Raw genomic sequence first — 26,712 nt, 5'->3', positions numbered from 1 at the left:
GTTTCATGCAGTATAAGCTGTTCCACTTTAAAAACAAAGAACCCCACACACGCTTAACTTTAGCCTGAGCATAATGTTTTAGCAGTTTTGCTGGCTTTAGTGAAGTGACCCATCACCGAAAGTTAAGCATGTAAAACTGGCCAGGATGGGGGGAGAGGAGACAGCTGTCCCTGTACCACCAGAAAAAAAAGTATGCAAGTCTGGGTAACACCATTCCTGAAAATATTTACTCTAATCCAACCCAGTTACTTAACAGTCAAATATTCTCAGAAACATACATATAGTCTTTAACGATTTGAGCAGCTTGCACTTGACTAGCAAGGACTAAAATCCACTTGCTAGGAAAATCTGTTCTTTCTGCATCGATTCACCCACGTGGCTAGGAGACATAACATGGTGATGACCCCTGTAATACTATCAGCCCTTTGCACAGCTAAATTCAGTAAGGTAGAGGCATTCCAAATATAGCCACGGCGGGTGGCATGCTGTGTGCTGCAGTCAAGTGATCTGCTGTTAGCTTAGCAGTGAGCATACTGGCATCCCTTGGTCTATTCTTCCAGTCAGAGACTTTAGATAAGGCTGCCAAAAAGCGACTTTAGTCATCATCCTGCTCTGAAAAATGGGCTTGGGCCCCTGGGAATCCTGGCTGAAGGGCTTCAGGAGGTTTTAAATCCTCCAAAAATCATATATTTGAGCAGGCCTTAGCTACCCTTAGTATGCATAGTGCATGCAGTTAACAGAGAATTGATTTTAACTTGGGAAGTTACAGAATACGTATATTACAACACCTCAGAGATACATATGCAATACCTAAAGGGAAAAAAAAAAGGCCCCAGACAAGCATCATGCTGTGGATTTTTGCCCACTTACACCTACTGGCTAGTGTAGCAAATTAATGCCTGAGGAGTAAGCAGCAGAGCTTCGGGGGAAACGAAACAAAGCTCTCCACCTAGTGACAAAGTAGGCTGGAGTTACAAGTGCGGGTAGAGGCGGTTCTATCAGTTAGTGGTGAAGGGCTGCAGAAAAGCAAGCTTTGAATAAAATGAAGTTAAATGCAAGATCCTGTTTTCAAATGCCATGATGTTACTGCACTGACGAACTTGTGGTTTGGGCCAACGTTTGGTCATGTTACAGGGCTGAATCATACATACAGGGAATCTGCTCGCTTCTGAAGGGCTGGAGGCTACAAGTCTATGAACCATAGCTCCAGAGGCTTGCTCCAAGCTTTCAATCACAGATTTATGCTGCTACAACATCTGGGGATTTTTTTTTTTTTTCCTCCCCGGCTCCTTGGAAAAACATCAAGTTTCCTACTTAGAGACAAAAATATTTTGTCATCAACCCACCTTGACGGTGTCGAAGGGGTGTCCAACAAGCACTCCGGCAGCACCTGAAACAAAGCAGAGGGCGTGGTTGTGACCAGCAGTCCCGGCTCCCTGCTGGGATAGCAGCACACGGCGTGGTGGGCAGGCCAGGAGGCAGGACACCTACGGTGTGCTCCCTCACACCAGTACCAAATGCTTTTATGCTTCTGGCAAGCTTGGGAGCTCGAGGCAGGGACCGAGCTGTGCGACTATGGGGAGCGCCACGTCACACGGGATGCTCGGCAGCGGGTCCTGGCCTCAGCCTAAGGCAAGTGCAAGGGGTAGAAACTGCAGACTGCCCCAAAAGCGAATTATTTCATCAACACCCGGCTCTGGGGAAGCATAGAAAACCCGGAAGCACCTCTAAAGAAGGAAGAAATAGCCGGCTCTCTGCCCGCTGCCTTTCCAGATGGGACAGTGGCACCTGCAGTAGGGCCGTCTTTGCCTTCCTATAGCACCGAAGGGATTTTTGGAAGCTACATGCAGGCCTATCAGCCAGGAAAACACAGCTACCAGCCAAAGCAAGGGCTCTGCTAGCTCCACGCTGCTGTGAGCCCAAACCAGAAGAAGTCCAACCCGCTGCTGACCGCTGACAGCGAGGCCACAGGGAGACCTGTGCTGAGCAGACAAAAAAAAATCCCTGTGCCAGGGGAGCACCGCGACCAACCGAGCAAACGCGGTACGTGGCTCCCCCCATCCAACACGCGATTTCCCAGCCGCTAAAAATAGGAAGGGGGGAAGGAGGGGAAGCCACAAGCAGGGGGGCCAGCAGGGTGAGCCCCGCGATGCCTCCACCATCCTCCCCTGCACCACGGCCCGCGGGGGGGCAGCTCCCGGAGCCCCCCCCAGCGCTCGCTGCCGCCCCCCCTCGCTGCAGGAAGCCACTGGCGCTTCTTCCCCTCCCTCCCCGTGCCCAAACCCGGCTTGGCGAGGGGCACAACATTTATCATTCCCCCCCTCCCAGCTCTCAAAACACCCCTCCCCCTTTCCTTTCCCCCCCCATCCTTTAATTTTATATCCGTATCATTTATTATTTTTAGCCTCACCGCCGACGCATCCCGCGAGGAAATCCAGAGCCATGCTCAGCACCCTCCTATAAATATATGTATAATTTTTTTTTTTTTAATTTTTCCACCCCCTCCCCCCCCCCCGGCGGGGCCCGGCCCTTGCGCGCTGCCGCTCCGCGCACTGCCGCCGCCCGCCGCGCCGCCCGCTCTTTCTAGCGCCGGGGCCTCGCCTCCGAGGGGGCGGGCAGGAGGACAACTCCCCCCCGCCGTCCTCAGCCACTGGAGGCCGGGCTGGGGAGGCTCCGGGCAAAGGGCGGGACAGGGATGGGGCGAGGGGAGGGGAAGGGAAAGGAAAAAGGGGGGGGGGGAGGACCCGCGGAAGGGCGCTCAGCGCCCTTTCCCTTCCCCTCCCCTCGCCTCCAAGCTCATCCCCTCTGAATCCGGAGGATTTAACCTGCTCCGAACCCGAGGTTAGGGGAGAAATCGAAATGGGAGGCTGGGGAGCATCCTCCCTGCACAGCATCTCAGCCCCAGTGCGCCGCACGCTGGGATGTGGCTCCCGCACGCCTGGACTCACCGAGGTTTTTGGGGAGACGTTTCTTCCCAAAAAGAGTAGTCAGGTAGCCCAGAGAGGTGGTGGGGTCACCGTCCCTGGGGGTGTTCAAGGAAAGGTCGGACCTGGTGCTTTGAGACACATTTCAGTGGGTGACATTGATAACAGGGGGATGGTTGAACCAGATGATCTTGGAGCTCTCTTCCAACCCTAATGTTTACCCGATTCTCCCCTCCCGCAGCCTTCTCCCATTTGTGCATTAACTCGACTTTCCCACTGGCAAACCTTGCCTTGGATCGAGGTGCCCGATGCCAGAGGCTTCCCAGGGGACGAGCGAGCTGTTGACAGCCCCAGCAGGGCGCTCCCTTTGAGCCTCGTGTTATTTCTGCAGGCAATGGGCTGAGGAAGGGCAATACCAGTGGCCTCGAACAATGAGGGGAATACTCGAGCTCTGTTTAGAGTAACACGAGCTCTTCAGGCGTGCAAAGTCAGCTTTTAGGGAATAAATTCCAGAAGCAGATTGAAAAGAGCCTGATTTTTTTTTTCTCTCTCTCTCTCTTTTTTTTTTTTTCTTCCCATTGTTTTCCATTGTACAGTTGTCTTTTTCCACTTGTAGCAGCTCACTACAATGACAAAAAAATATTTGCAATGGAATACCTTATAATAATGAAGCCATCTTTTACCTTCTGTGCAAAGAAAGCAAGAAAAAAATAACAACGAAGACAAGAATGCTGCTGACTAGATCTGAAACTATCAGTACAGACCAAGTCCTAAGAACCAGTCGCAAATTTAGCAGCTCTTGGATCATCTTTACAGCTAACAGGCAGATAAGATGGACATGCAAACCATTTGGTGAATCCCTGACCTTCCCCATGCCTTCTTGCAACCTTCAGGACACTCAGCTGGGTTCCTTCCCATCCCTAGACACTGTCGAATCAAACCAAACACCCAGGCAGCTCCCAGACACTTTGGATTCCCTGGTGGATTCCCTTACCTGTCCCATTTGGGGCTGAGCAGCTGTTGCCAGAGAGCCTGTAAGCAGGCTGGCCCTGCCTGCTGGCTGCATCTCTGGTGGCTTTGGGAGCCCCCCAGCCCTGCTGTATCTCACAGGATTCTACATCCCAACAGGGAGCTGCGGCCTTGCTGAGCCCATGCACTTGAAGCCAGTGCTTGAGACCAGACAGAAAGCCCCGGGCAGTCCTGTAAACTTAGACTTGTTCCTTTATAAGCATCTGCCTTGTAGCTCAAGCCTTGGAAGGATGAGCTTGGCCTAACGCATGCCTTATCTAAGTGTTTGTAATCTGTTATTCCAATCCTCTGATCTGCCAGGCAATCTGCCTCACAGGAATTACCCTCTCCACCAGAAGTGTTTCGTAATTGTAATGTTCGCCCACAGTGGGCAGGGGAAAGAAATTATTTCCTCTCTCTTTGCAGACACTTTCTAGGTTAGCTGAAGACAGTTTCAAATCTTAGCCTTTTCTTATCTGAATTATAGTGATCATTATTTTTGATCTCTGATTCTTGTTAGCCTCCTTTCTTCATTTGATTTGGATTTCCTTGAACTGCTCCCTGAAACCTTTCTGAATGAGTAATGGGCAATTCCTTTGGGTATTTGCAGACAACACTTGTTCATATATCTGAATAAAAGTGTCCTCTCCTCTCCTCTCCTCTCCTCTCCTCTCCTCTCCTCTCCTCTCCTCTCCTCTCCTCTCCTCTCCTCTCCTCTCCTCTCCTCTCCTCTCCTCTCCTCTCCTCTCCTCTCCTCTCCTCTCCTCTCCTCTCCTCTCCTCTCCTCTCCTCTCCTCTCCTCTCCTCTCCTCTCCTCTCCTCTCCTCTCCTCTCCTCATTTTATCATTGAATTGTGGGCAGTCAGTGACCCATTATATGCCCAGCCTCTTTTCAGACCAGCTGTGTGCAACAATTTTGTACTTGCACAGTTCCTATTTACCTAGTTATTCCCAGCTGTCCGTGCTAAATTGCTTTTTCCAGATGGTATTTCCAGTTCGTCAGGATCACTGGGTTTCTGACCTTGCTGTCGGTGTATGTGCAGCCCCTCCCAGGCTGCTGTAATCTGTGAAGGTCTGTCTTGTCCCTGCATGCTCAAGCTGTTTGTAATAAGATTCATTTAACGCTACCAAACCCCACTATGGCAGGCACAGACGTCAAGTTGCAGAGGGTGGGGGCACTCTGTAAGTTAGCACAGGGAACATCGAGGGCTCATTGATAAAAAGTTTGAGACCTCAAGAGTTGGTTGATCAAGGGATGAACACGGACTTGATCCCACACTGGGGTTTTCTTTTCTTCATTTTTTCTTCCTTGGATTTTTTTTTTTCCTGTTTGAGTTACGTTTGTGAGGCAAAGTTTATGGATAAAGTGAGGTTATTGAGCTTCCCTGTAGGGAGGACAACAGCTGTGAGCCTGTGTAGGTGCTTGTATTTGTGTGTGATGCCTGTAGGAGCTCTGTGATAAAAGGGAGGAAGTCATAGAGCTCTCACCATTTGTCACTATTACTTAGGCCAGATGTTTTGCCTATTGATCCAGGGCCTCATGCATGCAGTAAAGATACAGTTTTGCAGAAGAGAGCTTACTGATACTCATACAAACCCATATTTGATGTCTCTTTTCACTCACGCTGTTTCTCTAGGCAGTTCAGCAGCTGTGTCTGATCCTGTGCCCGCCCCGCTGATGCATGACGCCTCCGGCTCACGGCGTGACTCAGGCGTTGGTGGGAGCTCTTGTGCCCTTCAGGCTCCATGGATCCAGCTCAGCTGTGGCTGTCTTCCTTTTCATTCTGCTGAGGCAGAGCCAAGCACGGTTCCCTGGAGAGCTGGGGTGAGGAAAGCTTGTGCTTTCCTTGATTTCTTGTTGGGAAGGATTTAGCAACCTCGCTGGGCAGTGAAATGTGAACTCACCAAAGAGAGGGCCTACCAGCTCACACAGCCTGAGAGAAAAGATTAGTTATAGTTTAATGTCATCCTTAAAAGACCTTGTTCCCTTTGTCCCATTGCCTTTTTGGTCTGAACTATGGCTGTGCAGGTGGAAGAGGCTTTGTGGCTGATGCTGGAGGGCAAGGCAGGAGCACAGTTCTCACTTGGTTCTCACGCAAGAAGCATCGCTGTCGGCTTTGTTTTGACCTTGGTGGCACCCAGGCAAGATCTGGGAAAAGGTGAACTGCATGGACACCTGGAAATGGGAAGTAGGAGTAGGTAGGGAGAGGAAGAGATTTGGAGAGGTGGAGAGAAAAGAAGCATCAGGGCAGGATTAATGCTGCAGGTAAAGAAACACAGAGAAAGGGCAAAAGCAGAGCAAGTTAGGAATGGCACAGAAACATGAGGTTATGATAAGCTTGTAAAAATCCTGGTAGCAGTAGTGTGCAATAAAGTACATAGTGTTGATCCAGATGTTATAAAATCTTGAAGTCTTGTTTGTGAGTCTGGCAACAACAACTGGCAGCATCCCAGCAGACATCTCCCACTATAATATGGAGAGTGATGGGACTGGGGGGTCTTCTGTTTGCTCCCCAGAGTTTCACTGGGACTTGGTCAGCTCTGGGACCAGCTGTCAGGAGAATTTCCTTTCATATAGCCCTTTGCCATTGGCTTTTTTTTTTTTTTTTTTTTTTTTCTTTTCTCTAAGCTAAAGCATCACTACATCATCACAACTTCAGTGCTCATGACAATATCCAGAGCAACTCATCCAGTTCTCTAGTTCTCTCTTTATTTTGAGCTGGGGCTGGGGCTGCACTTCTCCTTTCTAACACCTACTTTGGCTCTATGAATCAAGCGTCAGAGGCAGCATCTCTCTGTACCCTGCTTATGACGTGAACCTGGGTGGGTGGCCATGAGCACACAGCCATATGAGTGTTGCATCTACACTAGCAAACTGCTTGAAAAGAAAATCTTTCATTTTGCAAAGTCCAACACAACCAGGCTTAAAGTTCAGCTAGTGCTTCACCAAGTGGCTGACCATCTAAAGCAACAACAAATCAAAACAGTGAAATAAGAGAAAGACTAGGATGCAATGTTAAGTATGAAAGAAAACCTTAGAAGCTGAGGTACCTTGTGGAAACACCCACTGTCTTTTCCATGTAAAGTCACTGAGCTTGTGTGGATCCATGTCCATTCTCTTAGTTTTCCTAAGCACTGTTGCATTCATAGCACCACTGGGAGTTATGTTACTGACTCAGGTCATTAGGATACTCCAAATCCTGAGGCAGCAGCTGCCTTTGAAGGCAGAGCAGCTATGGTGTTATTTGTAGTGGACTAAACGTCTTTATTATCCATTAACTTTATGACCTTGGATGGCTTTAGGGTCTTCTCTGATGTTACTATCCCACTGGCTTCAAAGGTACTGTATATCAAATGTTGAAACTTCCCGGCCTGATAAAATCCCTTGATAAGACAGGTATTTAAAAGCATGAGCTGCAACTGATCCATTTGTACAAGAGTCAAGTGCTGATGAAACAGCTGCTTTGCTTACAGACCTGCTGACAGGCAGGGTCTTGGAGATGCCCCCAGATGTCCCGCTCGGGATCCCAGACCGTGAAACCCCTCAGCCCCAGGGGTGCTGAGCTCCAGAGAGGCAGAGATGGGGGTGGCTTGGTGTGCTGTGAACCACCCTGAAAAGACTGGTATAGCTCCAACTTTCCATGCTCTATCCCAGTGAAGTGGAAACAGGTTTATTACTGGGCACACATGCCCCCCTGGAAAGCAGGACCCTTGCAGCTCCAAGCAGCACGGGCCAAGGTCTGACACATGCCTCCTGTTCCTTGTCTCAGCCTCTGTGAAGTGTGCACAGTGTGTTTAGTTCAGGGAGTTGGTTTCCAGTGCACCCATCTGTGGGAAAGGTAGGGGGAAGAAGCAGAATATGTGCTGAAACGGTCAGCATCCGGCCATCCTGAAGAAGAATCCATCCCTGCTCATAGCCAGCTGTCTTGCCCCTTGTTTAAAATATCAGTCCATAGCCATCCCCCGGTGCTCCCCTGGGAGCAGGTGAGAAATGAGCAGGCCACAAAACAGGAAAAAGCTACCCAGAGTCAGAATTACCTTTAATTATCTTTAATTTCAAGCACAAAGGTGTATATTGAGTTCTGGGAAATAAACTGCTCTGTCTTTTCCCCTTTTGTCATGTTTCTTTTAAGCAGCCAGCTAATGAGGGCAGGTGACCCCACACAAACACCTCCCTCCACCCTTCATGCTGGGTCTTTTCTTCTCTCTTCATAGGTCCCACCTGTGTTCTCAGGCCTGTGCTGGTGCTACAATGGCTTTCCAAGATGGTAATTATTTTTGCATGTGCATTTGGGGAAGGAGTTAGGTCCAAAGCACCTGAGCTGTTATGAGGGCTGCGTTCTTTGTTTGCTGCAGGTGGAACGAGTTTGTTTGCTTCTGGCCTCTCCTGGAGAAAGCACGGGACACTTTGCATCTGCATGCAGCCACAGATATGGAGAGCAGGGCTCCAGCAAGCACTAAGGTATTTGGCAGCACAGTTTTAAGATGCCAGCCACCACGGAGAGGCACACTGAGATAAGCGGGTGTGAGCTGAGCCCCGTTACCTGATTTAGTAACTGTCAGCCGAGTAGCTTTACCCATCCCTTCCTCTGTGTATTAGCCAGTCACTTGGCAAATACACTTGTTACTGGTGACAGTGAGCAAAACCAAAGCTTGTTGAGAAATCACCCAGAAGAAGAGAGAACTCAGTAGCTGGCATCTTTATAGCACTTTTCAGTCTGGACTTACAAACAATACATGTGTAACCTAAGTCTCAGGCTGTTTTGGTGAAGCAGAAATGTGTAGTTGTGCCCATTTCACGGATAAGGAAAATGATTTGTCCTTAATTCCTAGGAGACGAGGAGGCAGAGAGAGGAGGAGAACTTCTGCCTGCCTCCTGTCCGTCTTTTCAAGCCAGCCTGTTCTTACAGGAACCTTTCTGTGAGGCAAATGTTTTTTCGCTGCCAGCAGCTATACAAATACACTTGCAACACTGTGTGCTTGAAATCCTCTGGCATGCTTTGTATCCACATGCAAAGTCGATTCTGGGAGACCAGGTCTCTGGCAGAAGCAAAATGCTAAGTTACTTCACAGTGTAGGCGCACTGTATGATGCACCACTCAGTAACGCATGAGAAGGGAGAGCCAAAAAAAAAGTGGGAATATGTTGTAAGGCAATACCACTAAGGTGTATGGACAGACATTTCTTGGCCTGTCTTCAAGACAGCTTCTTGCCCGGCATCCAGCTCCATATGGAATATGGTTGTTATTGCATTCGTGGCACACAAAAGGCACCTATTTATCAGAAACTGAAAGAACAAGCCTAACAGCATGACTAATGCACCTCTGCGGAAACTTCCCAAGTACTCCACATGACGGGCACTCATACAGCTCCTGAACAGACGCCAAGGAAAGGACAAACAAAGGGTGATAAGTGAGGCTGTGAACTTCATGTGGTATTCAGAGACTAATGCTGTTAGCCCCAGAGTCTGAGTGTTCTTTGCTAATGCCGGGGGTGTTACTGAACAGGCTATGCAAACTGCTGGCTTAGTCTTCGATTTTTCTCCAGCTCGAGCCCATGGAAAAGGTCAGATTAATATCTGAGGCACGTAATTGAATGCTGGCTGATGAAATAGGTCAGTATTTCTACGCGGATTGTGTACTCTGCTGCAAAGATTTATGGCAGACATCCCTGAGTGAGTATTGATCAAGCTTGTGTGGGTACCAGTAACTCTTCACTCACAACTATATGGGGATCTTCACGGGCATTAAACTTGCTTTGCAGCATAGTTTTTAAGGGAGGTACTTTATTTTTGTTTGAATGCAATAATTAATTCAGCATAATTTCACTTGTTCTCTGTTCCTGAAAGATAAAAATCTTCTTAAATTTCTCTGTATACATCCTGTCTTAGCATAAGCTCATAATAATGCTGGTATTTAAAAAACATTCTCTTTTCTGAACACATTGGTGCCAGTTTTGGCAGTTAAGTATCTTTATAACAATCTTTCCCATGTGACTTCAGCAGCTAAACTCCTAAATAATAATGGTTTATAGTTCTAGAGCTGGGGTTTCTTCTGAGTTTCCAGGAAGTGTTGAGGTTATTAAATCATATCAGATCAGGTAGTTCAGACAGGAAGAAAGGCTGCAGGCTAGTCAAAATAACACAGCTTCCCATATGTTTTTCACTGCTGTAAAGCAGAGGTCTGAGGTCTCTGTGGGGATGCACGCACTGGGAAAAAGGCAAATCCACAGACACTGGAGAGAGCACAGATTCTGCAACAACATCATCAGTGGATCTTGATGCTTGCCACTGCTCCTACCAGAACTATGTTTTGCAGCCAAACAACTGAACGACTCCTGCTGCTCATGAAAGGTTTGAGGGCTGTGTATTAATATTGTCATGACAAATAAATAGTGTATTATTGCCAGGTGGGTAAAAGGAGACGGAAAGGGAGACTCCCTGCTGTGGGAGCAGGGGGAGGGAGCTCCTGGCTTCCCAAACCTGCTGACAGGTCACTGGCTACACCTTCTCTTCAAGTGCAGAAAATGTGCAAGACGTTGGAAGGTGGCTCAGCATGTAATTAGGAAGTCAATAACTGTCCTGCCATCCCCTTCCTCCATCACAGCCCTTCCAAAGTGCAATCACTCTCAGCTGGCATGAAGTCCTGTACAGGCTCTGGCTGACATGGTTCACTGTCACCTTTCCTCCTTCTTATCGTAAAGATTAGAATGTGAGAGGGGGATTTATACAACATTAAAAAGAACCACGAGAACCATGGGAGTTTGTGAAGGGTGGGTGCTAATGTTGGTGTTTCCACCTTTTCCCATGGTTTACTCCTGAATAGCGGCTGACAAATGTCTGACAAGAGCCTGAAATCCTTGCAGTGGCTTCATGGCAGCAGGAGCACACTGATTGTGCTGATGAGAGGATTAGTTACAGAGAGATTGAGTGACTTGCCCAAAGCCACGCAATAAATCTGTGTCACTTCTTAATCACTTGCAATCATCATCTTCACCTCCCTCGTGGGAGTGCATCATCTTCCCTTCCCTGGGAAATGTGTGCAGAAACATTACATCCTCCTATCAGCTTTCTGGAGGCAAAATCACCGATCATTTATACCTGGCTAAAAGCGATGCAGTGGCCAATGCTCAGAGTGGCTTCCTTGCTGGTTTTGTTTGTCTTGCTATAAAAGCTCTGCAGCAAATACATGAGTCCTTGGCATTGTTGGCTTTTCATTAATACCCGAGATAAAGCACAATGAGACAATTTGATCTGAAGCGCAGCTGGAGCCAAGAGGTCCCACCCCCTTTTCCACCCACCAGCGCACAAGCCAAGTGCCAGGACCTGCAGCTCATAGTGCTGGTGTCACTCTTCCCCCTCCTGCAATTTGCAAACAGCCCGGTGACGTAGCGGGGCTGTGATGTTTGCACAGCCTCCGCACTGAAGGGTTTTCTGAAATGAACTGGGGAGGAGTTGGTGGGCATGCATGCGAGTGTGATACTAGGCAGTGCAAGGGGAAGAGAAAATGCAGTAAGGCAGGAATGTTTTCTCATCAGATCTGGCTCAATGGGCTAGCAGGTGGTTGCAGAGGCGAGAGGACTGGCTTCTCTTTCACTTTGCAGGGTGGATGGAGCTGGAAAAGTCCTGGGAGCAGTCTGAGGAAGCAGAGGGATGCTCCTGCTGTTATGTCTCACCTAAAAGATGCCACTTACCATTGCTTACCCACCTACAGCCTCCTCTATCCACCTTTGCCTTTGCTCCATACTCTTGTAGCAGCACTCTAACCTGGGTGCTGCTTTGGCCATGGTGCTGTTCCCTGTCTGGGTGGGCAGGCAGCTGCCTCCTCCTGCGAGCAAATGGAGTGTTTCATCCATCACGTGCTGTGCAGAAACTAAGCTCTTCCTCTCTTTTCTATCACTTCATTTCATAATTTGCAGATTGCTTCATATCATCAGATCTGTCTTGTCATCTGACAGCACCTTCCACACTCTGCTTTTTCAAAATCTCCTGTGAAATTCACCCATTTTGAACAAATCACTTCTAAACACTTTGCTTCTGAAAAGACTTTTGAGCTATTTCTAGCAGAGTCCTGCCCCTTGTAAAGGATCAAAGTGTTTGTGGTACATATCAGACTTCCTAGGGTGTGCTTTGAGACCACCAGGGCTGAGACCAGGCACTTGCTCTTTGCATAGATGTGGCCCATGATGTTTAGTGCAGGCTGGAGTAGCAGTGATCTATGCCAGTACTTAGATATTGTGTTCCCTGCATGAAAGGACAACAGGAATGACTCACATTTGGTCTGCTGGAAGAGAAACTTGAAGATCTCCCTGAGAATTCAAGATCGCTTTGGGCTGGATTTTTGTGGCTGTCTTTGTTGATCCGTGGCATTGAGAGGGCTGGATGCTGATGTGTGTTTCTAACAAGGCTGGGAGCTGATGTATCTCTGAAACCTGGAGAAGAGGGTATGAAGGAGGAAGCTCCTTCAGCAAGGTGCACAGGACAGCGCTCTGTGTCTCTAGGGGGACTCCTGGCACAGGAGGCTGAATCGCTGCCCTAGGACCTTTCTCCTTAGGAGGGCGTTGGTCTGTACTGGGTGTCTGCAAGGACAGGAGGGAGAATTGCCAATCCCAGTACCCACCAGTGCAGGAACCTTGTGGGGACGAGAAGAGCCCTCACCACACCATTGGACCGTGGGGCTGGTGCCTTCCTCCCTGCAGCCTGCAACTGCGTCTCAAGAGGAAAGCAAGCAGCGGTCGGCTACTTGCTGATCGGGGAGTGCTAGCAGGTGACAGCGTATACAATAACACAGGTCTCCGATGGGATTTCCTTCACTCTGAATTACTTCCTCTGTACTTGCTGGTGTACGGATGCTTCACCCCTCGCGTGGGGCTGCAGTTGCAGAGGGCTCTGCCCTCGTGTCCATCACATGGCCGCCGGGCTGCGTGACTCACACGTGGCTGAAGGGGACGGCAGCGGGTGTGGGTGGCCACACACCCAGGAAGAAGGGCTGGAGACTACAGTAGCAGAGGCATTTTCCTGCTGTGACATTCCTCAGGGCTTGTATTACTCCGCTAAGAGCCCATGAAGCAAATGTCCATGACGGAGCTCTGTGCTCGTGTCCTCCTGGAGCCAGCTGTCCTCATCAGCAGCCTCGCGGGGTGAGGGGAAACGTCTCAAGCACCAAAATGTCCCTCTTTCAGACAGCCTTCTTCTGAGACACAGTTTGTAGAGCAGTTCCAGGCATGTGGGAAGTGTTTTCTGCTGGTGCACTTTGCCAAAATGACTGAAGGTTATCCAAGGGCTTGAATCTAGAGTTTGCTTCGTGCCGTGCATAACAGACATTTTGATTGAAACATTGGTGTCAGTGAAGGGAAACAAAACAAGCGGTTACTTTCCTGTCAGAAGGGAAAGATTTTGTTTGTTTGTTTGTTTTTCAGTCTCAGAAGTTTTCAGAGCTGAAGAAAGTGTAAATTTTGCTTGGCTGTTGCACCGTTTCATGGGAAATATTTATTAGCCCTAATACTTCAGGCAGCCAGTCTCTATTTTCTCGCTGGGGTTGCGTCAGTCACTGCAGTATCTAGAAAAATCCCCGCCCCCACAAAGCCCCCAGACATGTGATGGGAGGAACACATGGTGGCACTTTTCACAGTGGAAACGTCATGAGTTTCTTCACTTTGCCTGGAAGCAGCTTCCAGAAAAGCGTCACCAAGCACCCTTGTCTAACCGGTGGTCCTGAGGACGCTGCTCTCTGCAGGTACCGCAGGCTGCAGGCTCCCTGGCTGCCCACCCATAGGGTCCTTCTCCCCATGTGTCACCAAGATGCCAGGTCCCACACCCTGTCCCGCTGCTGGAGGGGGGCCACAGGGATGTAATACTGTAGTATGAGGAGTGGAAGCAGCACCTTTCCCCACACTTGGCATGTACAGGCTGCTGATGCACCATGAACAGCACAGTCACCAGAAGTAACAAGGGAGGGCTACTGAATAACCTGGTGTGTTTCAGCAGCTACATTGCCCTGTCTCTAGGTAATATTTTACTTCTGTTTTTAAGTTTCTGCTGTCCTCACATGACATTGCACTGGAGAATTAAATATGTTCTATCAAGCGTAGCGTGTGTGCAGGGAAAGATGCATAAGAAATCACAGAAGACAAACTGATAAAAATCCTTTAATTTTTGGTTCCCAGAAAATCCAAGCTCTCACAGTAATCTGTGCTATATGTCACTGACACTTCCAGAGCATACACTTCAGAGAGAAACAGGGTCTTGTGAAATGTGCAGGAGACTTAGCACTGGGGATGAAAGTCCTCAGCTCATCTGTGAAGCCAACCCAGGGGGGCAGCAGCCGTGAAATTTTCTTTTCACTTTGCTGCCAAAATGCCTTGGCTCTGACCCGGGGAAACCTCATCAGGAGAAGTACAATTCAGGTCATGGCTTGGCAAGCCCTTCACTGCATCAGGACTTTCAGGTTCATTGGGGGCAAAACTTAACCTCTTCTGCACACACATGGCAGCCCTCCAGTGCAGGGCTCTTGCACAAAAAAAAAAAGAAGAAAAAAAAAAAAGGCAATATGGCATTGCTATGAGCTTCATGTGTGCTAGGAAGTATTGCTGGATACGTGCATCCACAATGAGTGGGTAATCGTTTATGGGGTGGTGGGTAGGGCTTTAGGGCCAGTTGTGTGGCCCTAGGGCATCCAAGGAAAATTCCCTGGGGAGGGATTCCCTGATGGGAAGGGGGTAAGCTCCATCAGGAGGGAGGGATGGGGGCACATCTCCTACACTGCCACGGTGCTGCCTCTTCCTGATGCAGGGTGAGAGTGTCCTCCGTCAAACCCGAGCCAGGCTGGCTGCTGGGGTTAATGAGTGCAATGGGAAATGGCCCTTTCACAGCCAGTCTTACCCTGCAAGGCACCACCCCTTGTGATTTTCCAGGCAGAAAGGCTCTGGCGCAGCGTTGCAGGGTTCGGGGGATTACTTATTCACTGTGTTCCTGGAACAGCTCCAGCCTTCCTGTCCCTGCCTCCAGTGTACAAATTCATCAAGTATCCACAGGGCTCACAATCCCCCGCGGCAAGAGAAGGCAGCAGGGAGGTGATTCATATCGCAGAGCACACCGTCTCTGAAGGACCTGCAGGATTCGGGGAAGGCTGAGCCGGCATCCTCCCTTCTTCCACCTCCCTAACGCTTGTTCAGGGTAATTAAGGCAGCAGACTCGGTCCGGATGGATTTCATTGCCGGGGCCATCGGAGGTAAATAAATAAAGAGGTGCTTGTTGATGAAAGCGGGTAGCTGTGTTTCCTTGCTGCTAAGCCACCGGGCAGATCGCAGCGGCAGAGCTGGGAGTCTTTCCGCGGGGGCTGCTTGGTGAAACCCTCTCCTGCTTTAACAAGTGGGCAATGTCATCAGGGCAGAGAGCGCGTTGGAATTGCCTTGTCTGAGGTCATTGCCCTGCAATCTGCTCCCTGATTCCAGCAGGAGGGAACGAGAGACAAAGTGGGACACGCTGCGTGCGGACACAAAGCAGTGGGTACAGCCCAGGCAGTAAATCCCAGTGTAGCCAAGGGGGTCCTGGCAGGGGCTGGCTGTGGACGCTGAGGACAAGGGGGGGCTGAGGACACGGCTGGCGAGGTGGGAGGGGTGGAGGCTTGGCTTTGTCGCAGCCAGGAAGGTTTGAGCGAACGGCATGTGCGTGGTCTCGGGCTGAGATGCGCTGGCAGCTGCTGTGGTTATTTCTGAGCGGGCGTGTTACGTAGCAGGCTTCAGTATGGGAGAAAATAGGTTAGCTGCACTTCAAAAAAGGAAAAGGAGAAATGTGCTATTTCATTTCAGACATTTTTAGAGCACATGCTGCTCAAACCCAGCTTTATTTTAAACCACAACATATAGGCACCGGGCTCATATCTCTTCTGAAATCTGCCTGCCAGATCTAGCCTGGCATCAAGTACCCGGACAAGAGGCTTGGGGTCGCCGCTGCCAGGGGCCAGGTAACCCGGCCATGTGGCTGGGAGGCCCAGCCCAAACCTGCACGTCAGAGCTGCTGAACTGGGATGACTTTTGCCCTGCTGCCCCTTTTTGCTTCTTGGTGTAAGCAGGGTGAAGCTTGGTGTCTCAGCAGCATCCAGCCCCGGAGGTGCTGGCTGCTCCAGGCTTTGGCCTTCCTGGGGTGCTGGGGGACCCAGTTTGGGAAGGGCCCCCCCTGAGAGAGGGGGATACAGCCAACCCCTTCCATGACAGCTCGTCCCTCTCCTCTTTCCTTGCTGAGGAAATCAGAGGGATTCACCAAACCTCCCCTGATGGGTGGTGTGAATGGCTGGGCTGGGCCGTGTTTGATGGTTGGAGACCTTTGCTTTTGTTGGCACAGCTGCAGCTGAGCCACTGAAGGATAAACTTAATTGTAGTGCCCTCTGCCCAGCACCAGCTGTGTGCCACCCGGCTGCACACCGAGCATCTCCCCTGGGCACCCTGGGAACGGGCTCAGCTGGACAGGGTGCTGGCTGCGGCTCTACCTGGGACCAGGAAAGGGCCTGCTTGTCTTAACACATTTCACTGACCCCAGGCTGTCTGAGAGCAGGGTTTTCCATCTTCTCATCTGTGTCCAGCTCAGTTTTTTTCTAAGATGTATAATGCCATTTTTCCTGGCAGGGCTGTTTGCTGCTGCACTGTTCCCTGCTGGGAGCTTGCACAAAGGCTTCTTCAAGGTAACCAAGCACCAGGGCCTACCCCAACATGGGACAGCTTCCAGGGCTGGGACAACTTTTCTGTGGGAACTGGGATGTTGAGGTGATGACTTTACTTCACAGTTTGTGTTTGTTAGAGCTGAAGCAGTTTTTGTGTTCCCAAGGAGGCTGCAAACCCAACTGAAGTGCATCAAACTACTCAAGAGGCAACACAGATCACAATAGAATCACAGAATCAAAAAACGGCTTGGGTTGGAAGGGACCTTGCAGACCTTATTCCAACCCCCTGCCACGGCCAGGGACACCTTCCACCAGACCAGGTTGCCCAAAGTCCCATCCAGCCTGGCCTGGAACATCTCCAGGGATGGGGCATCCACAGCCTCTCTGGGCAGCCTGTACCACTGCCTCATCACCCTCTGAGTGAATAATTTCTTCTATCCTTTTTCAGTTTAAAGCCATTTCCCCTTGCCTCAGCACTCCACTCCCTGATAAAGAGTCCCTTGCCACCTTTCCTGTACACCCCCTTTAGGTACTGGATGGCCTTTATAAGGTCTCCCTAAAGCCTTGTCTTCTCCAGGCCAAACAACCCCAGATCCCTCAGCCTGTTCTCATAGGAGAAGTGCTCCAGCCTCTTGATTGTCTTCATGGCCCTCCTTTGGGCTCATTCTAATAGCCCCATGTCCTTCTTCTGCTGGGGCCCCAGGTCAGGGTGCAGGGCTCCAGGTGGGGTCTCACGAGAGCAGAGCAGAGGGGGACAATCACATCCCTCACCCTGCTGACCACACTGCTTTTGAGGCAGCCCAGGATACAGTTGGCTTTCTGGGCTGCAAGCACACATTGCCTTCTCATGTTAAGCTTCTCAACAACCACCACCCCCAGGTCCCTTTCCTTAGGTCTGCCCTCAAACCATTCTGTGTTCAGCTTGTATTTGTGCTTGGGATTGCCCTGGACTAGGTGCATGACCTTGCACTTGGCCTCATTGGCCACAGAGTTGTGACCTTGATCTGTTTTCAGAGTGTTTTGGACAAAGCATGGCTTGAGCACCTCAGAAAAGCAGCAGGGATGCTGCCCTTCCGAAACCCACCTAACCACCCAGCCTGGCTCAGGCACCTGCACAAACACTGTGCATCTGCTCTGAACTATTGCTTTTGTGTCCATGGGACAGGGTCAGCATCTTCAGCCTGGAAAGCAGTGAGCTGCTGCTGTGCCTCCAGGAGACAACATCATGTGAGAAGCAAGCTTAGTAGCTATGGAGACTTTCAATAACCAATAAATGGGATGCCCCGGAAAGCAGGTTATCTGCAAGGATATCCTTCCCACCCAATAAAGCCAGCTATGCTTTGAGAAAGAGGTTGAACCAGAAATCTCCTGATGTCCTTTCCAGTCTGAATTTCCCCATGTGTGTTTTCTAGCCCTGCTCCTGCAGCAGCCCACGCCTGGCAGAGGATGTGTACCGATGCCTGGGGCTACCGCTGACCTGGGGGTGACCCGACACTCGTCCCAGCAGCAGGGATTTGGGATGGGGCAGCTGAGTCACCCAGCACCGCCCCAACAGGGTGGCAGAGCTGCTGCACACCCTGGCTTCCCTGCACCCTGCTGCGAGGTTACACAGCGGGCACACGCAGCCCAAGGGCAGATAAAATAGCCCACCTATGGAGGGAACGCGCTGTCTCCTTGTCCCTACAGCTAAAGCAGCCCTGCTGACCACAGCCAGGGTCACGTTACTGGAAGGAGCCCAGCTTCTTGAGGGTATGGGACAGTTCTTATGCTCCCAACTCTTCACAACATAAAGGCCTTTGGAAATTGCTGTCTACCCATCCAAAGCACAAGGCCATGATCCCTGCTGCTTCCAGGGTGTTGGAGCCAGGACTGTGCCCCTGCTGGGAGCTGTTGCAGGTCGGTGGGCTCTGTGTGGGGCTCCTTGCACTCTGCTGCCTGCTATTACAGTGACCAGGACCCCTCCTTGTTTTAGTTTCTTGGCCAAAGTGGCCTGATTGTGAAGAGAAGGTGAGCTACCTGTTTTTGGGATGTGTGCGTTGGGGAATCTGCAGCCCCTGCTCAGTACCTGAGAACGTCCCAATGCAGTAGGTGTGAGAAGCAGCTCCCTGCAGCCCGCTGGGGATCCCTCACCTGACTTTGCCATCTCTTTCCCTCACAGCCGGGGGGTGTTACTCCCCAGGTGCCCCATAGGACCCCTCTCCCTGTATGCACGCTAGGTTCTGCCAGGTTCTGCCCCGCAGACAGTGCATGTATGGGTCATGCTATCTTTGTCCCAGGCTATTAATATCAGGTGACATTGTGCAGAGCCCTTCCTCCTCAGCCTTTGACAGACTTGGCTGGGCTCCTTGGCTCTTAAAACTTCACTGCCTTGGCTCGTAGGGAGCACAGTTCACAGGAGGCCCTGGTTGCTCGGAGGTGTTGGGGCTCATGCCTCCACTTTAGAGGAGGCAGTGAGAAATTCACCTTTATGGTCAGTCCTTGAACCAAGGTGTGCATTGGGTTGAGCAGCAGAGCTAAGCAGGTTGGTTTGGGGCAAACAAACCCGTGCTTGCTGCCTGCTGCCAGCCAGGAAGCTGGCACGGGGCAGGTGGCCCTGGGTGACTCGGTGCATTGTCACTGCTGTGGCTGCTCCAGTCCTTCCAGCTGGGTTACATGTGCTCCCCCCTCTTCCAACCTTCCCTCATTTTGGTCCAGAAATACAGAAAGTCATTTCTTGGCTTTTTTTTTTTTTTTTTTTTTAACCTTTGCTGTTATTTATCTGGGGCAGACAAAGTCTCTTGCAGAACAACCCTCATTTTCCTGCAAGCAGGGCACTGTTCGTTGTTTTTTTTTTCTGAGTTGTGCACTTCAGGATTGCTTCCCAGTGACTCCCACCAGCAGCTGCTGCTTTTCCCCAAAACACGGCAGCATTTCCAGAGCTCCCAAGCCACCATGTGCGATCACAGATGAATGTACTCAGTGAAACACCCACAGCAACTACTGTATTTTTAAATAACTTTTATTTATTTATTTTTTTTTTAAGAAGGAGTCACCAGGAGGCTGTTTCCAGCTGTGCACTGTGTCTGTGACTGCCCTAACAGGCTCCCTTATGAGCTCGATCTCCGTGTAAATAACTCACGGGGGTACAGCACTGCTGTCACCCAGCACGATCCCCTCTCAGCTCACTTGGCATTCATAGGCTGGGAGGAATTTAGCTGCTCAGGCCCCGTGCCCTGTACTGTGGCAGCAAGGCAGGGATGGAGGTTGAACTACTTGTTGCCATGGCCATGCTGCAGCTCTTTCACTTTCCTCATCTGCCACCAAGGCAGAGACGTCTGATAGGATTAATGCGCTTCCAGCACCGGTGGCTATTTTAAGGTCTCGAGCTGAGGCTGGGTGTCGATGCAGGGCTGACAAATCCCCCTAGCACGCTGGAAATGCTGCTGCTCTCCCAGGCAGCTGCATGCAGGGTGTGCTGCTGGGCACGGCGGCTTTGTGTATACCTTCACTGCGCCTTCATCCTGCCCTGTCCCACACCTGCCTGGGCTCCCATCTAAGGCTCTCTCTTCCCTCAAAACTTTGCTTTTGCTCCTTCCTTTGCTTTTGCAGTGTACAAAGTGTTTGGTGCGCATGGGAGATGCCCTTCAGAGGCTTAACCCAGTGAATTAGTGCTGATGAAAAAGTGTAAAACCCAGTGACGTCCTCAGCCAGGGCTCCAGCTGTGCCCTGTGGAGTGCAGCCAGGAGGCATCCAGTCCCTGGCATGCAGGAGGCAATAGGAGCACTGCTGCTGTCTTTAAGGCAGAAGACAGGTAGCTGAGAGCCTGTAGTGCCCAGGGACCACGCCTCTCTAATAAGTGTCCGTGTGACTGTTACTTTTATTCCTTAATATTCCCAAGTCAAGCCTAGAGAGCCACAATTGTTCCAGAGCCCCCTCGTGCTTCACTCCTCTTGCAAGGGTGCTTGCTCATGGCCCAGAGAGGATTTAGTGCTGAAGCTGAGAGGGGGACCAGAAACAGCCCAGTATTGTGGATCATCCCCTCAGCCTTCCCACTGGGTTCCCTTTCCATAGGGCCGCATAGAGCCCCTGCAGCTGATGGCATGCATGCAGCTAGCGAGGCTTTCTGTGTTCTTCCCAGGCCGCCTCACACCCTGGTATTACTGCTCCTGTCAGATTTCCTGTGGCACTCAGATTCGCCCTCTGAGCATGCTTTGATCGCTCAGAGAAACCCACGCATTTTGCTCCGTCACTGTTGGCTCAGGCATTGGAGCTGGAGCTGGACAGCAACCTGCTGCCAGGGACTGCCGGGCTCTGCAGCTGCATTTCCCTGCTGTCCCCTTAGTGACCTCCTGGGGAAAAGGGCCTGTCGTGGTGTGTGCTGGTAACCGTCTCCAAAAACCTCTCTGTTTCAGGTGGCCTCAGCACAGCAGTGGGGTATCCGCTGGACACAGTGAAGGTACCTGTTGAAACTATTTCTTGACCACAGACTGAACACAAATAGCCCATCTGGCTGTTTTTCTTTTTTTTTTTTTTTCAGAAAACAAGTCCCATGACTGAGTGCTTTCAGTTTTGTCACAGCAACATATTTCGTTTTATTTGTGTTGTTTTTCTCTTTAAGATTTTTTTAAGGGTGTGTGTGCTATTTTATGGCTGATTAACTACTTTGCTGTGGCATTTGTTGATGGCTTTTAAACCTGATTTCCGTATTTCTAAGTTGCCCCTGTATTTGTAGGTGAGAATTCAGACAGAGAGGCATTACAAAGGCATTTGGCACTGCATTCAAGAAACATACAGGACAGAAAAAGTAAGTACCTCTCACCAGCTGCTGATACATGTTATGGATGGCTTCTTGTTTCAGAGGAGCAGAGCTGCCTCAGCTTGAAGAGGACAGGCAGCAGTTATACAGGCACTGCCTGGGAGAAGGGTTAGGATGAATTTTGGCTTTGCCACCGATCTGTAAGATGTAAATAAGCTTTGGCTCAGCAGTGAATGCGCAGTGTTGTCAAGCAGATACATTCCCTTGCCATTCTCTTCTTTCTTTCTCTGTTTCCAACTAGGTTCTGGGATTTTACAAAGGGGTGTCTGCATCAGTTTTCTCAGTGTCGCTGATTTCATCCGTTTCATTTGGCACCTACAGAAACTTCCTCTGTAACATCTGCAAGCTGCGATATGGCTCTGCCGACGTCAAGCCTTCCAAGCTGGATGTTTCCCTGGCTGGAGGTGCCGCTGGTGCCGTGCGGGTAGGCAAGCAGCCAAGCAGGACAGCACAACCAGGGGTCTTGTTCGCAGACACACGGGGCTGGAAAAGCGGTGATGTTTTCTGCTGGGGGCTCAGCGGGATGCTGGCTTGTTTTCTCATGGGGTCCTGCTCTGCGACCTTGGCAAAGGCAAAACAAAACAGCAAGGAAGAAAAGCAACCCGGGCAGCAAACGTACCCAGTGGCTCTAATTGCAGGTTTATGTAAGAAAGACATAAGCTGGTGTTTTGGCAGGGGCAGAAAGACCTGGCTGGTCACTGTGGGCTGCCTGTGAGTATCACTTTCCTGCAAAAACGCTGTAAAAAAGGACAGAAAGGCAACTTTTTACCCACAGCACTGTGGTGCTGGGGGCAGCAGGAGCTGTCACCCAGAGGAATTAATGTGTGCCCACAGCGGGCAGTGCCATGGTGTGGGGCAGCTCTGGAGCAGTTTCCCGTAGGCAGATGGATGTTTGTGGGCATCTGCAGGCACCAGGATCCCCACTGCCCCGGGAGGAAACACACACAGTCACAGGCAGGTGGAGGCAATGCTGGTGTTAGATAATAAACAATATTGCCTGAAAAGGTGGGAGACATAATCTGAGGGCTCAGGCAGGGTGCAGATCACAGTTTAAAAGTGAAGGTTTAAGTTACTTCCTCTAATATTACAGGTAGTGCTGATGGCACCCAGTGAAGTGGCTAAAGTTCGGATGCAGACCCAGAGGAACCCCCATCCTTCTGCCATGTCTGCCCAGCCCAATTCCAAGCCAAAGTACCGAGGGTCTCTGCACTGTCTGAAGGTGATTGCCAAGGAGGAAGGCTTTGGGGGTCTCTACAAGGGCTGCTCTGCATTGCTCTGCAGGGATTGCTCTTCTTCGGCAATATATTTCCTTACCTATTCTACCCTCTGTGACTGGCTCACGCCAGCTGGGAAAAATAAACCAGGTAGGTATGGGCAAGCATCTGGCATCACCTGCAAAAGTGATTTATTTTGTACCGGACTAGGAGGGAAATTGTGCTCTCAGGCTGCTGGGCTGTGGGTGTGCTGCAGGAAGGAATCATGATAGGCCAGGTCTGAGGTCTCCCAGCTGTGATTTGGCTCCAAAAAGCAACCAGCCAGTTTCAGAAAAGACCACATAAGTGCCATTCCCCAATGAACATCTTCCTGAGAGACAAAGAAATAAGCAGAGCCAGCTGAAGCAGGCGTGACTGCTCTCAGCTGCTTCACACCTGTGCGTGTGGTGGTGAAGTGGTGCTGCCCCTGCACCAGCGCCTGCGATGAATGCTGTGAAACTGAGGGGCCACGTGGTCGGCATGAGATCACACAGCTGCAAGAGCTGGACAAAAATTAGCTGCTGGAAAACATAAGGTTAAAAGAAAAAAAAAAGCAAAAAAAAAAAAAAAAAGCTTGTGTTTGCCAGCAGCTTGAGGAGAGAATACTCTTTCCCTCTTCCTCATCTATCCCAGAAGCACAGCTTGCTTTTTGAGCTGCAGCTCCTCCGTCCTGCACTTGTCTGGCTATCTAAGAGGCTGCCAGCTCCCTCACACATCGTCCTGCAGGAGCAGGGCTGGCTGTGGCCATGGCTCAGAGCACTGGTTGTGGGGAGCCGCCACGTGTCCCGCTGGGATGGCAGCAAGGCACAAGGGGAGATGCAGGCCCAGGGCCTGGGAAGGCCAAGTCATTCATACAGTGTGTGTGGCCTCACAGCTCCTTCCGTGCCTGCTCCCCTGCTCCTAAAATTGCTTGTAGCATGAGATTTGGAAAGAGTTAAAGTGTTTGGGGAAAATTAATCTGAGCTACTTCTAGTCACACTTGTGCAAGGCCGGAGGTCACTGCTCCTCCCTCTCGCCCGCAGGTTTCCTGGTCGTGCTGCTTTCTGGTGGCTTTGCTGGAGTCCTGGCCTGGGGATTAGCTACCCCCATGGACGTCCTGAAATCACGGATGCAAGTGGACGAATCGGGGCAGCACAAGTACAGGGGCCTCATCCACTGCGCGAGACAAAGCGTGAGAGAGGAGGGCGTGAAAGTGCTTTTCAAGGGTCTGGGGCTGAACTGCATTCGGGCCTTTCCTGTGAACATGGTGGTGTTTGTCACGTATGAAGCTGTACTGAGATTTACGGATCATTTTACAAACAAAAAGTAGCTCGTGCAGCACTGTTGTGAGGTGTATTTTGTTCAGGTTGTTTTATTTTTGTAGCACAACATACGCACAGCCGCTGAGCCCTGCTCTCCGCTGATGGACAGCATAAGCAGGGACGTTTCAGCAAAACACCGGGTGACTGGTATCCTTGTTTTCTTCTTACAGGATTACAAACTCATCAGGGAGTCTTGCATTTGTGTACAACATCCCTTTTATCTTGTTAATGTATTTATACTGTGGCTGCTGAGACATTTGCAAATATTTATGCTCTAAAAAGCTGCAAGTCTTACAGATTTTGGGAAAGGTTTCATTTTGTTTTCTACCAGCACAGAAAACAACCTTCACTACTGAATTTGAAGGCAGTTTGTGTATGATTTAACGCTATATGGTGTGTCCTTTTTACATGTGTAATGCCTGTAAGGCATTCATTGAGCAATTTACATATTTGTGCTTCAAGCCACAGCTGGTGGACTGTTCATTCCCAGCTGTAATTCTGCCCAAGCTCTCTGCGATTACATCCCTTCGGTAGCAGCTGAAATATGAATCTCCTTGCTTTTTCCTGGCATTTCTTCGTGAGTGGCAGAGATAGTCTGCTTACATAATCGCCCTAATGGCCTCATTGGAATCGAAAACAGGCATCAATTCTGGAAATCACGTGTTTTTCTCCCAGCGCAGTCCCCAGCCGCAGATCCTCAGTCCCCTTCTGGCAGCTGGGTGCACCGCATGCCTGGCGGTGGCCAGAGCTTCCAAACCAGCCCTGGTCCTGCAAGGAGGGCTGGGGTGGATGCAAGAAAGCTTTGCTCCTCAGAAGAGAGACTGCCATAAAATCTGTGTGTTGGGCAGCTAGGTAAGTTAAAAAAGAATTGCAAAACTGTAAGATGTGCATACCCTTTTCACTTTAAAATGCATATCAGGAGCAGCCAAATGTAGTGGCTTTTTTTTTTTTTTTTTTTTTTTTTTTTTTTTTTTTTTTTCCCAAAGTTACATTTTGATGGAATCTGGTTTTAATCTTAATTTGCTGGTTCTGGCTCAGGGGCAATGATGTTTGCTTTCTTCATTTTTCTCCCTGGGTGGTGACCTCTGGAGTGGGCTGGATCGGTTCCCCAATCAGAACCTGTTGGAAATGTGCTTTTTTTGGAGGGGAAGAGGAAAATCAGTTTTAAAAATGAGTTCTCTTACTCAGTTTTGATGTCCTGGTGATCCACATGCACTTTTAGCAGTTGATAGCACAGACCTGATTACACTAACAGCAATTTTGCAGCAGACAGGACTTGGCAGCTACCCTGGACATGGAAGAAAGGATCTTGTACTAGAAGGACAAGTTTAAAAATTTCAGATGCTACTAGGAAAAAATAAAGGCAATCTCTTTCATATATAACTTGTAAAAAGTTCCAGAACTGTCCTGAAGTCTAAGCCTTCAACTTGCTATTTAGACCTTTCCACAGCCATGCTATGGAATGATTATCAGAATTTTGGTCTCCTGTCCAGCTCTTGCAGCTGATCCCAGAGCAGGTTTAAGAGGCCAGACAGATGCAGAGTATGTCACCTTACAGGGAAGTGAAATGAAAGACCCAGGACTTAATCTGACTCTATCTCAAAGCATGTACAGCCTCAGCAAGCCAGAATCTTCACGTTTACCTTTATGATGTCAGCTCCAAACCTCCTTTATCTGAAAGTCCTTACGACAGTAGATTTAATTGAGGCCTAAAGGTTTGGAATTTCTCTTAAGATGGGTTCCTAAGAGACTATTACCTTCTCCTCTTTCTACAAGGGATGCATCTAACTGAGTGCTGTCCTAGTAGGGCAGGGATTTATCCCAGCTCTGTTGGGATGTTTGCTGGAATCAAGTTTCTTTACACTGTATTATTCTCAGCTGACTTTACTTCTCAGGCATTATATCCTGTGAACAGAGACAGCAAAATATGCCTGTATATCAGACAAAACAACCATTTATTAATAGGCAGTGTTAATATCATCCATGGTCAGCCTGAGGTTTGAAAATAAATTCTATAAATAAATTCTATAAAATAAATTCTCAGATTACCCAATAGGTTCAAGCACTCAGATGACTAAAAATGCCTCTTCCTGTGGGTGTAACTGCCATACAGCTTGTTTCAAGAAGTAGGAATTACAGATGAATTATAAAATCAGTGGGAACAACCGTGAAAGCGAATGAGAGGAGCTGAGAAATGTGAGCCCCCAGGTATTCAGTGTCAAATAAAAGCAGGTTCTCACCTGGCCTGAACAAATACTGGATTAGAGGTAAGTTGGATCTTTAGACAACTTATTTCAGGAAGCTAACTGCTTGGAATCCAGCGTCCCACAAGCCTTTACTGAAAAAAAATACACACCCAGGGTATGGCTGACAACCTGCTGTAGGGCAAGAACCCACAGTTAGTTCATGTTGATATAAACTACCCCCAGGCAAAGGTATTGTCTGTGTAAGCACTGTAAACCCAGGCACATAAATAAGAACTGACTTTTGTTTAACAACATGACACAATGTACATATTGTGCAAATAACTACATATACAGCAAGCTGGGTGCTTGGCTTGGGGATTTCAGAACTTGGCTGCTTTATTTTCTGATTCCGTTGTATTACCTTGACCTTCAGCTACTCTATTTGCCTCTCTGATAATCACAGAACTATTTCTTCTGATATCCAGCTGAAGGCCAGCCAGCAGAATGAAGATACCACATAGCTCTCTGCATAGGCTATTTCTTTCAGTAACAAACTTGCTGGCCGTGAATAAAGAAATTTTTCTTTAGAA

General features: G+C 49.6%; 2 protein-coding genes across 7 annotated transcripts in view; one reads left to right on the top strand and one right to left on the bottom strand.

Annotated features, from left to right (window-relative positions):
- Positions 1–2,560, bottom strand: part of SLC25A29 (solute carrier family 25 member 29) — an 8,759-nt gene extending 6,199 nt beyond the window's left edge. Inside the window, exons 1-2 of the mRNA XM_027457767.3 lie at positions 2,411–2,560; positions 1,347–1,390 (exon numbers count right to left, since the gene is read on the bottom strand). Coding sequence (XP_027313568.1) covers positions 1,347–1,390; positions 2,411–2,444 — 78 coding nt within the window. The 5' untranslated portion in view covers positions 2,445–2,560. The remainder of the gene's footprint in view (positions 1–1,346; positions 1,391–2,410) is intronic.
- SLC25A47 (solute carrier family 25 member 47) lies at positions 1,399–26,712 on the top strand. 6 transcript variants are annotated; one of them, XM_072038297.1, is made up of 9 exons: positions 1,399–2,043; positions 8,147–8,199; positions 8,288–8,393; positions 9,479–9,605; positions 20,979–21,022; positions 21,299–21,370; positions 21,624–21,806; positions 22,473–22,746; positions 23,658–26,712. In XM_072038297.1, the coding sequence occupies exons 4-9, from the start codon at positions 9,527–9,529 to the stop codon at positions 23,942–23,944; spliced, it is 939 nt and encodes a 312-aa protein (XP_071894398.1). In that variant the 5' UTR covers positions 1,399–2,043; positions 8,147–8,199; positions 8,288–8,393; positions 9,479–9,526; the 3' UTR covers positions 23,945–26,712. The 6 variants fall into 6 exon arrangements, with proteins under 6 accessions (XP_071894398.1, XP_071894399.1, XP_071894400.1 ...); XM_072038298.1 differs by having other exon boundaries at positions 8,288–9,496; XM_072038299.1 differs by having other exon boundaries at positions 8,288–9,545.

The sequence above is a fragment of the Anas platyrhynchos genome, chromosome 5, assembly GCF_047663525.1.
Source record: "Anas platyrhynchos isolate ZD024472 breed Pekin duck chromosome 5, IASCAAS_PekinDuck_T2T, whole genome shotgun sequence".
Lineage (NCBI taxonomy): Eukaryota > Metazoa > Chordata > Aves > Anseriformes > Anatidae > Anas > Anas platyrhynchos.
Note: the sequence above shows the minus strand (reverse complement) of the source record. Positions and strands in the feature narration are given on the sequence as shown.

Bases quoted from the DNA above. Each gene is read 5' to 3' on its own strand.
- SLC25A47 (XM_072038297.1), top strand. From the start codon at position 9,527: ATGCTGGCTGATGAAATAGGTCAGTATTTCTACGCGGATTGTGTACTC. The intron at 9,606-20,978 runs GTGAGTATTGAT...TCTCTGTTTCAG, and splicing joins TTTATGGCAGACATCCCTGA to GTGGCCTCAGCACAGCAGTG. The intron at 22,747-23,657 runs GTAGGTATGGGC...TCTCGCCCGCAG, and splicing joins AGCTGGGAAAAATAAACCAG to GTTTCCTGGTCGTGCTGCTT.